The sequence below is a fragment of the Uloborus diversus genome, chromosome 6, assembly GCF_026930045.1.
Source record: "Uloborus diversus isolate 005 chromosome 6, Udiv.v.3.1, whole genome shotgun sequence".
NCBI lineage: Eukaryota > Metazoa > Arthropoda > Arachnida > Araneae > Uloboridae > Uloborus > Uloborus diversus.
This window is the reverse complement of record NC_072736.1, coordinates 45,056,149-45,069,730: the sequence shown is the minus strand read 5'-3', so window position 1 is coordinate 45,069,730 and position 13,582 is coordinate 45,056,149. Positions and strand designations below refer to the sequence as shown.

At 32.7% G+C, this 13,582-nt stretch overlaps 1 protein-coding gene across 1 annotated transcript in view; it reads left to right on the top strand.

Moving 5' to 3' along the window:
• Positions 1-13,582, top strand: part of LOC129224370 (calcineurin-binding protein cabin-1-like) — a 110,060-nt gene that overhangs the window by 34,550 nt on the left and 61,928 nt on the right. Inside the window, 8 exon segments of the mRNA XM_054858812.1 lie at positions 2,553-2,659; positions 3,247-3,397; positions 4,043-4,120; positions 4,229-4,268; positions 5,118-5,197; positions 5,768-5,907; positions 6,002-6,072; positions 11,352-11,436. Of these exon segments, the coding sequence (XP_054714787.1) occupies positions 2,553-2,659; positions 3,247-3,397; positions 4,043-4,120; positions 4,229-4,268; positions 5,118-5,197; positions 5,768-5,907; positions 6,002-6,072; positions 11,352-11,436 (752 nt within the window).

Below are 13,582 nucleotides of genomic sequence, written 5' to 3'. Positions count from 1 at the left end.
CCCCCCCCGCCAAATATCAGACCACTCCAGAATGATTTTCTCGACATAGAAGAGGAAAACACTCAACTTTAAGTTTAATTGATGCAGTTTGTGCCATCTCTACATTCTAAAATTTCGTTTTAGCAAAAAAAAAATTTTTTTTTGCAAAATTATTTGATTTTTCACAAAATTATTTGATTTTTCACAAAATTAATTCATTTTTCACAAAATTATTTGATTTTTCACAAAAAACGGACCCTGTGAAAAATCCTGGACAGACCCCTGAGAATTTCCTTTTTCTCAAAAAAATCTGCATCTACATGTGCTATATTGTTCCACATGAAATTGTGTACCGCATTTTCAGGAATAAGTGCCACGTCGCATACAAGAAAAAAAGTTAAAAGATTGCTAGTGCAGCACATATCACGGGTGCAGCGGATACAGTCTGTTTTTTTTTCAAGTTAAAAAAAATTCTAAGTTTAAAAAAAAAAGTTGAAAACTGCATAATAGATTGCATTACATCGTTTCCTTACATTTTGCGAAATCTTTCGACCTTGGGCGACAAGTAAAGTAAAGAGGGGGGAGGGAAGGTGCATCAGCAATTGCACATGTTTCACTGAGGAGAGAAATGCTGATCCACGTGGGCAAGCAAGCCTTACTGCGCCTGAGCGATAGGGTCAAGAAAGCCTTTAACCTTGGGCAACAAGTAAAACAAAGAGTGGGGAGGGAAGGTAAGTCAGCAATTGCACATGTTTCACTGAGGTGAGAAACGCTGATCCATGTGAGCGAGCAAGCCTTATCCCATTTTAGGAAAGTGGTCAGGGAGAGGAGCATTGTAAGCAAAAGTACTAGTTAGGAAAGGGGGATGGATGTCCAGTTTTGTAAAGGGAATTTACCACCCCCCTCACAAAAGTGGGTTGATCGGGATTGTCAAGCAACCTAATGGAAACTTGTCTCCTAGCTCTAATTTTACTATTCACTCACATCGTCACGTTGCATCTTTTGCTGTCGTTCGTGCTTTCTTTGTTTGTCTTTTTTTAAGGATCTTTTTCACAGAGTCACTTTTGAAATGGCTCTTACGCAATTTAAAAGCAGGGTGGCGACAGACCAGGGAGATCAGGGAAAAGTCAGGAAACTTAATTAATCAAGGAAAAGTCAGGGAAATATCAGGGAATTTTGAAAAAATAACAAAAAATCAGGGAAAATTGATTTTATGAAGAAAAAACTCACTATTACTTGTCCTTCTTTTAATTATTATACTGTTTGAAAAGTTAGTTCAAAATAATTTCAATTACTTTTAGTTCTATCATAAATACACATATGTTTTTAAGAGTAATTTTAATAGTTTCTTAAAATTCTTATGCTAAGTAATTTCTGGAAGTAAAGTTTTTTTTTTTTTTAATTTCTATAATCTTTCCATGTAGAAAAATGTAATATACTGTTTTGTAGGTTTGCCCCCCCCCCCCCCCCCCAAATGACTTAATATGTTTTTTTAACCATTTTATTAAAAAGGTAGCATCTTTTTAAAATATATCTTTACTTCAACAACTTCAAACGTTTAAAATACTGCATTTTATACAAACATACAATGGATTTCAAGTAGAGCATAGAAGAAAAACCATTATCATTGGTAATGTAAATCAGGGAAATTTGGTGAACTTAATCAGGGAAAAGTCAGGGAACTTTTTTTCACAGGTCCTGTTGCCACCCTGTAAAAGCCTTTAAGTTTAAGGTAATAAAGGCAGAAGCAATTGGAAATCTTCTTGCTGCCAGAGAGTTTGGCATTGACAAGAGATATTGAAATCAGAATGGATAAATTAACCATTGAAAGTGATGGCCAATCAAGAGATTCCGAAGGCAAAAGGTGCAAAATGTTTTTTCTTTGAGAACATATTATGAGGCGGCGCTTATTCCCGAAAATACGGTAAGTATTTTTTGAACGAGTATGAACAAAGATAGGGAAAATAGATAATTAAAGAAAACTTTTTGATTTTCATCAACTACAAAAAAAAAAACCCGATTTAAAGCAAAAGTCTTGGATGCTTTTGCATGCTGATTCTGTTAAATTTATCCTGTTTTTTAGTTTATATAAATTTTCTCTTTTTTTTCTTTTTGTCTAATATATACTTATTGTATATTATTATTTATTTATTTTCATATAAATTTTCTCTTTTTTTTCTTTTTGTCTAATATATACTTATTGTATATTATTATTTATTTATTTATTTTCCTTGAACTGACCCATTATAAGTTTTTACTTTGAAATGTTTCCTAGAAGACAAATATTGTTGTTCTTCATTTATATACAGTTGTGTTTCGTGTATGAAACAAATGTTATGTATTGTGTGATGTGTATAAATTTTTAACTTAATAGCTTTGATTGAATTAATATTTCTTGCAGCTGATTTTCATGTTTAAAATTTAATTGATTTCTTGATTTCAAATTTTAAGAGAAAGAAAATGATGTTGTTAATCCAAAAATTCTGTTATTTCTTAATTCATGCTATATGAATAGTTAACAAAAATTTAAATATCTTTGATAACCATCTAATATATATTCTCATTGTTTGTAGTGGTGATGGTAAATTTGATGAACAAGATGATGATAGCGATCCATTATCTCAAGATAAAAGTAATAGTGATCACACATATGGACAATCAGTCGATAGTGAAAAGAAAGGTGATTTTTTGCATGATATTATGGTTAATTATCAATTTTTATAATCAATCTGATCTTACCTCAGGCAGCTAATATTTTGTATTTTCAAATGTTTTTCTCTCTACCTGCTGTTTATCAAGTTTCTGTGAAATAATATTGCATTGGGTTGTAAACTTTAAATACAGTGATCAAAAAACATTCAAAATATTCTCAAGTCTTTTAAAATAACTGTTATGTATCTGTGAATATGCATATTTATTCTAAGATAAATGAACTTAAAAGTATAAGCTACAATGAATATACACATAAAGTCCTTTTTACTGGGTAAGCCCAGTTTTCTTTTTTTTTTCCCCCTTTGTTGATACCCTCTGCTTGCTTTCAGGATTAAACCTTTTGGAATCAGGACAAAATATATGAGGCCCTATATGTTTTTTATTCCCCTGAAGTTTTAGGATAAATAGTCAAGTCTTTTTCTGTAAATCTGAGGAAAGTCTAAAATCAAAAGTGGTCAGTTATTTTAGGAAATATATTGCTGGTTGGTTGTTAGTTTTGTCACTTTTTTTCTCTGTTTTCAAGAAGTTTTCTATAATGTTTCAATTTTGTTTCAGATTCAAAATCTCCTCCAAACTCTTTTGATTTAACTACAACAGAAAAAGCAGATGTGAAAGAGTTTGTCAACAGTTGCATATCCAATTCTGGCGTTATAGATTTATTGTATAAATATGTTACTATTCTTGGATCAAAAAGTAATTTTATATGGTAAGTGAAAAGTTTTGTCTATGAAAATACTAATTACAATATGTATATGCTGCTCAACACTGGATCATGAACACTCAAAGAAAAGCATTGGAAATTATAGGATTGTTGGAAATGTTAAGGATATGCAATTGATCAAAAAATGAAAAGAAAGCATTCAAATCGATTTCATTGATTTATTACCCATTAGGACACATTTTACATAAGTAAAGGCATTAATTCTCTTGGCAGACTATCCGTGAGAGTGTTGATGGTTTCCCACAGAATGCTTTCTGCTTTATGCAGGCCCTGTCGGATGCCCTGGACTTGAAAAATGGATTGGATCTAAAGCTTCTTTTCCCCGACACCTTACCATTGAGACCCTCAATTATTGCAAAGGAATGAGAAAAGAATATTTAACTATGCTGTTTTTTAGATATATGCATGCATGTGCAACATTAATTGATTCATTTTTCATAACTTAACTTAATTTATTTATTAGAAATGACAAGTAGGTTTTTTCATTTTGACACCTAAAAAACGTATACTTGGCATCATTGTGAAACCTGTGTTAAAATTTAAATTTTTAACTCTGTTTACAACTTGCATTGTTTATTGTATTCACTGAGTTGAGTGCTAATATTTATTTTCATTCCTTTGTTATTTCAGGCCGAAGAATCTCATCGAAGTTTTCTGCAACGCATTTACTCGACTTAGACGTCATATCACTATTCCAAACTTATTCAGGTTTGATAATTTTATATATTTAAACCTTTTTATATTTTTAGCTTTTTAAAAATATATGTTCTTTTCCTTTTTGTCAATTATTCTCAATTTAAAATTTTAATCCCCTAGTCATGAAGCTCAATCATCTCGCATTAAAGAAGTTGGAATGGTAAAGATTTCATTATATTCAATGTAAACCAAATCATGTGTGATATTATGAATTCTCTATAACTCTAAATTGTGCGTTTTGAATATTCATTTCAAACATTGTTTGACAACGCAAAGTACACACCTTTTGCTTTAAAGATATTTTGCTTTTGTTGGATTTCCGAAGAAGAAAACCTAAAGTTGAATTTATTTCCTAAACAGCTAGAAAACTGTTGAAGCTAAATCATACTTAGAAATAAATCTTTCTTCTTAGAAAAAATTCTCTTTTGCACAAACATCTATAAATTTTTCTCTATTTTATTTTTGCTTAGGAAAATATCTGAACTAATATTTGTTAAAGCACTCATTGAAAATTTTGTGATGTTTTGTTATGAAAGTTAATTGCTGCATCGTATGACTAACAGTACTCTAAATTGAAATGAATGACAAATTTAGTGGGAACAGTCTTTGCTTTCAAAATTCACAGTCCACATTGACAGTTTTCCCAAATTTTTAACAGCGTTCAGTATATCAGATTTTAAACAGCTTTATCTTTTAAATGAAATTTAAAAAGTTAGTTTTTGAAAAATGCCAGCTATACACAAGAAAATATTAATTTTCAAAGTAGTGCATTAAAAGGCAGTATGAATTAACTAATGAAGTTAAAATTCTAAATACTTTTTTAATAATTAAACCCTGTTATCTTTTAATTGACAAAAAATAAATAAATAAATAAAAACTTACAAATTGCTCTAAAGTGTTTCTATTCTATCATTTGTTCATCTGCATATTTTTCTTTCCCAAAAAATAATTTTGTACTATAAACTTTTGAAAAATTCAAAGTTGCTTCTTCATAAGGTTTGATTTTCAGGCTTTTCTGGTGTACTGTGAATTTAAAGTTGATCAGTGGTTCCTCTCTACAGGGCATTCCATGTCATTTTCTCCAAAGTTGTAAGAAACATTAAATCTATTATGTATATTTTTTATTACTTTTTGTCATTTGTTATTATTATTATTATTACTCTAGAAAGTCGCCCGTCAAGGTATGACGGGCGAAAATTGCTTCTACCCTTCTTAAAAATGTAAAATTTCCGGAAATTTTAAAGTGGTGGGAAAAAACCCGTTTTTTTTTGGGGGGGGGGATTGGAAAAAATGGAACAATTCATTTTTTTATGAATAAAAATAGTGTTTCTTAATAGCTCTGTGTTTCTTGGACCATATAAAGAGTTAAGTGATAAAAAATTTATGCAATCAACACATCTTCTTTTTCTGCTTGACAGAAATAAACATAAAGTTTAATTAGGAAAAAAAATGTTTTATAACCGAGAGCTTTCTTGGTCAAACACCAGAAATAAGGCAAGTCATCATTCAACCAATAGTATTGGGTAAAGAATTGGGTTTTCTCTATTGAATTTTATTTATTTTGTTGTCAAGTGTGGTTATGGTACCTAGAATGAACAGGTTACCTGAGTCTGCCTGTACAATTTTGATGGTGTTAGCTGTATATTTGTTTTTATGTAGACCATCTTCTTGCTCAAGTTTTCAAAGCAGTCCTGGAAATGGGATAGCCAATGATTTTCATGCTGATATGGAATTTCTTGTTCAACTTACTGCTAGAAAAGATATTCTTGATGAAGACTGGATAAATTATAGTGCAAGAGGTATATTCCTTTTCTTCTTGTGGCATACTAATGAAAACTGCTCTATGTATGTAGTTAATATTTTTTACATCATTATTATTTTTTCCTGTTACAGCATTGTGGCTAAGAGCAAAATTTCATTCATTGGAAGGGGAGGTAGATTTAGCAGTGCACTGCATGGGAAAGGTGAAATATTTATCTTTATCTGTTTCTTTTTACATAAGTTGATCATGATAAATTGTATTTTTCATTACAGTATAAATTGTTGTTTAATATTACTGTTAACATTGTTACATTATAAACTGTTGATTAATATTTTATTTCAAGAAAACTATTTTTATGGTCAAAATAGTGCAGACATTTTTTAAAAAGTTCACCTTATTTTATATTTTATTTCATGTATAAAATTAGAAGGAAAATAAAACATTTGAAAAGAATCAGTAACATAGGTTATTGGTATATCCATACTTGAAGTTTAAAAAAATAATAAATAGACAAAACTGAAATTTTCATACAAAAGGAACTAAAAGATTACTGCTGGTACATCTATGAAATGACCATTGGGAAGACTAAAAAAAAAAGAAGGAAGAAAGAAATACAGACAATGATTGGTATTTGTCATTTTCATAACTTTTATATTATCCCGCTTTGGGGGCAAATGCCCCAAAGTGGGATAATATAAAAGTATTTAAGTAAGTAAGAGTATTTAAAGGTAAATAATAATTTTAAAAAAACCCCAGCAAATATCAGAATTGAAAATGTATACAAAAGGGATTCTTAAGGGTTCAGACAGGGAGTAACAAATTAAAAAATAGCGTTATGTGTTTGACACATTGCTGCTCTTTTATTTATTTTTATTTTAGTTATTTATTTATTTATTGATTAATGGTTAATTTTTGTTCTGTTTTATATGTTCGAAGAGCATACTTCTCTTTTATAACGCAGTCTCATTAAATCGACAGAGATGTGAACTGTTTCTCTTTTATGAAGAACTTTAAATAATATTTATATTTATGCAAATGAATTAAACCTTGCATGTTTTCAAATTTAGTGGAGTTCATTTATGGGAGCATAATTATTGTAAGCTTTGAGTTATGTTTTTAAAAGTGATTTTGGGAGTGCTTTAGTTGGCCAAACCATGTGGAGGAATTTCATTTTTTATAGGGTAGATGTCATAGTTAATTGATTTTTGTTTGTGCAAATAAAATCAGTTAAACTTCATTTTATCAAGTAATTTAAAAAGCAAACATTTTGTAGAGGTATTTAAAAACCAATTTATATTAAATTTGCATCATTTTTAGAGTCTTCTTCCTCAAGGACTAGGCATATAGCCTGTTCCGGCTTCTTGATCGCCCCACCACTTCCTGGGCCTACCACGGTCTTGTTTGCCCCTTGGTCTATAATAAAAGGCAGCTCTTGGAAGTCTCCCTCGTGTCATACGTTGAACATGGTTTTCCCAATCGTTACGATATTCCGTAATTTTTTCATTGACGCTGAATATCTATAATGAATTTTTAATTTATTAATCTGTTTTAGAGTAATAAACGAAATATTTCAGAGAACAGCCTTTCCCCCAAATGCTGCACTGGATCTTTAGTAAAAATATCAGTTCATCCTGAACCAATTTTTAATAAGATCCAAAACAGAATTATTTATGTCGTTTATGATACTGACATCTGTGTTCATTTTTCTGGAAAGAGTAGCATCTAGGAAGAGAATTTGACAATAGAAATAATATTCAACGTCCTTTTGGTTAAAGTATGTTGGTAGAATTTCTAGTTCAAGGCTTAATCAGTGGTTTCCAAATGTTTTGTACCCCTGCACTCCCTTTTCTTTCATATAGAAATTTTTCTGTCCGCCCCCCCCCCCTTTTTTGATTTTATAGTTATAATTAGGTTTCATATCTGCTAGTCATATTTTTCAATTTATTTAATGGGATTATAAAAACAGTAACATATTTTACATGAACTAGTTTTTATGCTCCAAACCATGTTTAGTTATTATACTAGCTGCGGGCCCGGCGTTGCAGGGGCTACCTAAAAAATGAAAGAGTGTCATGATGCGCGCGATTAATTTTGCAAAGTTATTCGAAAACCAAAAAGATAACGATTTTAGGGCCGTGGAAGTGGAAGCATCGCAGCCGCTCATAACCTCAGACCAACGACTGCCTTGAATTCCCAAAGAACAAAATTTAAAAGAGACTTACCCGGGGGTTGTGTGTTTGAAGATTATATTAAGCACAAAATTCATTACCATACATTCTTTATTCTATGTTAACTTCTAAGCAGACACGAAGACAGGCACAAGGCGTGATGATCACCAGAACATTTCTTACTTAGTAAAAAAAACAAAAAAACAAACGCGAGAAATACAGACTTAAGAGTTCAAAAAAGAAAAGGCGGAGCTGGCAGGGGTTGCAAAGTTCGTTAAAGGTCAAAAAAAAACGTAGAGTTCTCGCGGAGGGTGGTGAAATATTTAAATTGAAATGGACGGAGGACGGACAGTTCGCTATGAAGATGGTGGGGTGTTATTTAGGGATGGCTTATGGCTAAAATGCCCGTTGCAGGTCGATGTACGTTGAGACGAAAATGGTGCAGGCTGTAATCTCCATGGTGACAATGTTGAGCTCGTCACACGCTTAAAAAGGAATCAGGGTACTTTCGAGGTAATTGCGGATCCATGCCGTCACCTCATGCTCTGTTGATTATCGAAAGCGTAGTTACTTAAGGGAACGATTCAGGTGCACTCTGCGTGCCGCCATCGGACGCCATCATACAAACAGGTGATGGATCTTCTATGCTCTCCTCTTCGGCTGCGACGAAGTAACGATCTTGATTATTATACTTTAAAACATATATAAAAAAATAAGACTTTCACCTCATGTTGAGGTCTTAACAATTTCGCGGCGAGCAACGGCCGTCCCCTGACGCCGTGCACCGATGCTTCATTATCGCCATCGTAGAACAAAAACCGGAGCCGCAAAAATTGCGACCGAGCGGACAGAGAGCAGCAAGTAGAGTGAAGTGGGGTGGAAAAACGAATCGGCAAATGAGCGATCAGATCCGGGTACGCGGCAATGCGCGGGAACCAATGAGTGCGTTTGGCGCCCAAACAACGTTGCTCCGATGCTTCATTATCGCCATCGTAGAACAAAAACCGGAGCCGCAAAAATTGCGACCGAGCGGACAGAGAGCAGCAAGTAGAGTGAAGTGGGGTGGAAAAACGAATCGGCAAATGAGCGATCAGATCCGGGTACGCGGCGATGCGCGGGAACCAATGAGTGCGTTTGGCGCCCAAACAACGAAGGGAAGGGGACGCTACGCCATTTTAATGGCCGACAAGAAGATGCGAAAAATCGGATCGACGCTTGAAAAAATGACAAAAAGCTAAACGATGGGAAAAGTGAATAAGTCACATATTTGATATCTTAAAGTGTGCGAAATTTAACGGGGGAACGCGGGGAAAACGTGGAATGCACAAGAAAATAAAAAAACAACAAAATGGGGGAAGAAAACGATTAAAATGACCGAAAAGATGGGAAAAATGTAAATGGGTGAAAAATGTGATATGCATTATCACAAAGAGATGTCCAGCGGATGTTTTTGTAGTACTCTGACATCAGTTTCAAATGCGTTAAGGAGTAAATATATACACTTAATGCAAAGTTTACAAAACACCAGTAAACCCTATTTTTGGCAAAAATCTCATTAACGGTAATAATAGTTATCAATGGTACAAGTTATGAGTATTTCTAAAATATTTATATATATATGTTCAATAACATTTTTTTTTACACATAACATGACTCACACTGCTTAGTTGATTGCGTGAAACTAGAGCATCAAGACTTAATAAATACCAATAAGAATTACTTTAATACTAAGTCATCAGATTCCAATTAAGGTTTAGTTAATATCATTTAAAAGCAAACTTTTTTTTTGTTCAACTCTGTTTCATTTAAAGAAATCCAAACAATCGTAATTTAAGGGGTTCTTTTAACTAAACAGGAAGGGAAAAGAGAGTTATTATAATCCGAAAACTCACCCATGTGAAGGGAAAAGATCCAACAACACAAACAAAATTAGTGTCACGTATCTCCTAAATTTACCAAAATATGAGGCTGATAATGATAAATTTACACTACAATGAATAAACATAACTAAAGATATAACTTTCACTTGCAGAAAAGAGTTAAGAACGTTGGCTGTAAAAAATAAAAATAAGGGCAGACGATAAATAAAAGTTATGTCCAAATAGAGCAACCGGTTGTTCCGGTTGGTGGTCTTGATGACGTCAGTCCCACTGAAACAATTGTTAAAATGTTATTTATTAACACAAATGTAAAATGGCAACAGAAAAAGATAGAAATCATTGCTTATAACCAGGGCCCGATTTGGAAGTGTGGTGGCCCCGGGGCAACGAAGGAGTGGAGGCCCCTAATCAGAGTTCGAAAAGATCATCATATTTTTAAAATATCTGATACTTTGATATATATATCCCGATATATATGTATATATCCGATATTTTCGATCAGCACTTTCATAGTAAATGCATCCCCTGACCCCTGAAAGTTAGGATATTTTGTAAAAATTTTATTGTGGGGGCCCCTTTGTTGTGGAGGCCCTGGGGCAGTAGCCCCGCCTGCCCTTCCTTAAATCCGGCCCTGCTTAGAACAAAAGAGAAACGAAGCTAGTTTACAACAAATTTCTAAACAAAAAATTGCTTTAAAGAGTATTTTTATGATTTATATATCAGAATAAAAGGTACATTAAACTCATTTAAAATAAAATACTGGATGGAAAAGTTGTTTTAAGATTTGGACTGCAGCCGAAAAATTCCCTTTAAAGCAATTATTAGAATTTTATTATTTGCTCACCCATATGAGAAATGGCAACAGGACAGAAATAAAAATTCCTGAACAACGTTATGTTAATTAATATTTTAATTAATATCTCCGCTAATTAAAGTCATACAATTACGAGATTGATCCTATTGTTTTCCTCGGAACATTTCGAATTGATCCGTACCTCGTTCGACTCTCGACTTGCAGCGATTCTCGAGAAGATCTATCTTCAGATGGATAGACAGTAGTACGGATTGTAATGGGAGTAAATAATTGTACTACATGAGTAACTATACACATTACAGAAAAATAGATGTTAAAGTACAATATTGCGGAAATATTAATACAATACTAATAGGATGGATGAGTTTTGGTTGCAAATTTTATCACACTGTGGTGTCATTGAAAAATTATTGCTATTCACTTTGCGCTCACTTTCCATAGCAATGAAAATGATTTTGCTGACGGGTCCCCCCCCCCCCCCCAATTATAAAATGCTTATCAAACCCGGCTCGACTTACAGGTTAGAAACTTGGTTTAAATGGTGTGTATAAAATATTTTATGTATAAATTAGTGAGTTCTTTACACTACTTCTTTTTTTTTTTCTTTTCTTTTTAATAGCTTAGTAGTGTCTTGTGTGAAGATGAAGAAACTCCAGTGAAAATAACTGTTCAGAATTGCAGCTCTACTAATACCATAACTGCAGGTAAAAATATTATTGTTTTCATATTGCAAAGAATTGAGTGCCATTCATAGAAAAGGATATATGTGGCTCAACATTTATGGGATCAATAAATAATGATAGTCCCCGCTCCTTTTTGATTTTCTTTTAAAATTATGTTTTAAAAGTGCCTTTACATTATAATTAGTTGCTTTATCTTGCTAGTAAAAATAGGACCATGTTCAAATATTTCTGCTGTTTTAAAGTCCATTGAAGAAATGTCAGTGATTGTGTCATACTTATCATGGCCCAAGCACTAAACAAAAGCTCTGAAGTTCTGAAAGCACTTTGAAATTTGAGCACTGACTCATAAAACGGAAGCTGTTTTCTGTGATAAAAAATAAAAATTTAAGTACTCTCTGTGAAGATTAAGTAAGGATATTAGAAAATGTTTCAATATTGAGTTTTCCCTTTTTAGATAAATCAATTTTAACATTATGGATGTCCATGTCGAATATAATCCATATTTTATTAATGATTGCAGATGATCTTAAACTTAATAATAATGGTTGTGTTCCTTTCTGTTATCTTTTCCCATTTAAAAAAACCTCGGCAAAGCTGTAACTATAAAGTTAAATCATTTGCCTTCATTGAAAATTTGAGACACTAACCACATTGTGCAAAATCTCTTATGGTTACTAGACCTGAATAAAAGACTTGACAAAAGTTTGGATTGTCTTGTGTTAGTTTAAGTACATTACCAGAAGATCCAGTGAAATACATGTTGGTGAGTTAGAATTCATATCTAAATTGGATCAAAATTTGCTGTCTACTATTCCCATAGTTAGTTTTAAAAGAGCAGATGCTCACCAGAATTGTTATTTGTAGTTTAAAATAACTTTGTGTAATGTTAACTTTTTTTTTTCTTCTTTTATGCACTGATCATGTTTAGAAATATAGATTACTGACATGAATACTTGTGTGTTTCTACGCAAAAGTGCATTCTATGCCAAGGGTGACTAACAGGTAGAGCGTTGAATGATTCTTAGTTGATCTAAGTGATTTATTGGATTATTTTCTTGCAGCTTATTTATCTGAAACAGTGTTTGCTTTTTTTACACTAGAGGACTCTACCCCCTGCTCGCTAACGCTCACCAACCCCCGAAGATTGCTTCGCAATCTTATTTAATTCGCAAATATTTAAATCGTCAATTAGAAAGAAACAGATTAAAAACGCATTATGAGCTCCCTTTGGATCAAAAAGCACCCCTTCCCCAGGTTTCAAAATAACTTGTACCAACTTGTAGAAGCTAAGGGGCTCCTGAGCATTGCAAAGCTGCAGTTTTGTAAATTTGAAAAGTAGCTTTCATATTTGTGGTCTCTAGTAATATATTTTACTCTTTAACTTGGAGCTTGACTTGAGTTGAGCCTAAGATTTTCCGTTAAAATCGAAACCCTTAAAGTTTGTGAATAAGAAAGAAGAAACATGTGAATCAAAAAGACGTAACTAGGGCAACGCCAAATAAAACATCAATAATTTTAATGAAGATGAAATTATTCAAACTTGATTTTTTACGGCTTGTAACTTTTTTCCTTTGGAGATAGAAGCTAAGATTTTCGACCAAAAGTCGAGTTAGATCTGGAGTAAAAAAAGCCGCTCTTTTCAGTGGTGTCAAAAAAAAAAAAAAAAAACTGTAGGACAAGAACTTCACTTTTTACTGATAGATTTAATGAAGAAAATAGTACCTAAATTTTGACTAAGCCTAAGAAAGTTCAAGCTTAAAACGCAAATAACTCCCGCTGTATTTAAGTTGGAGCATTGAAATAAATTGCATAGAACGCGGGAAATTCTACCCTTTCCAACAATATATTATATTAGTATATGCAAGTAATTTTTCACCCCTTTGATAGGCAATAATAGGCAATTTATGCAAAATTTGAGCTTAAAAAATTAATTACAAAGAAACTAAAAAACTAATTCAAATTTAAAAAAAAATAAACCCCAGGTGCACACCCCCGTGGCTCGAAGTAATTTAGTACAAAATTTCAAGACTGTAGGTGCTATGGGGTGTCCTGGACGCAGGTCTGCCAGAGACTTCCTTCCAGAATTTCTTTGAAGCTTTTATTAACTACTAGCAGTACCAGCACAGCGATGCCTGTGCAAAAAAAATTAAAGAAAATCCGTTGAATT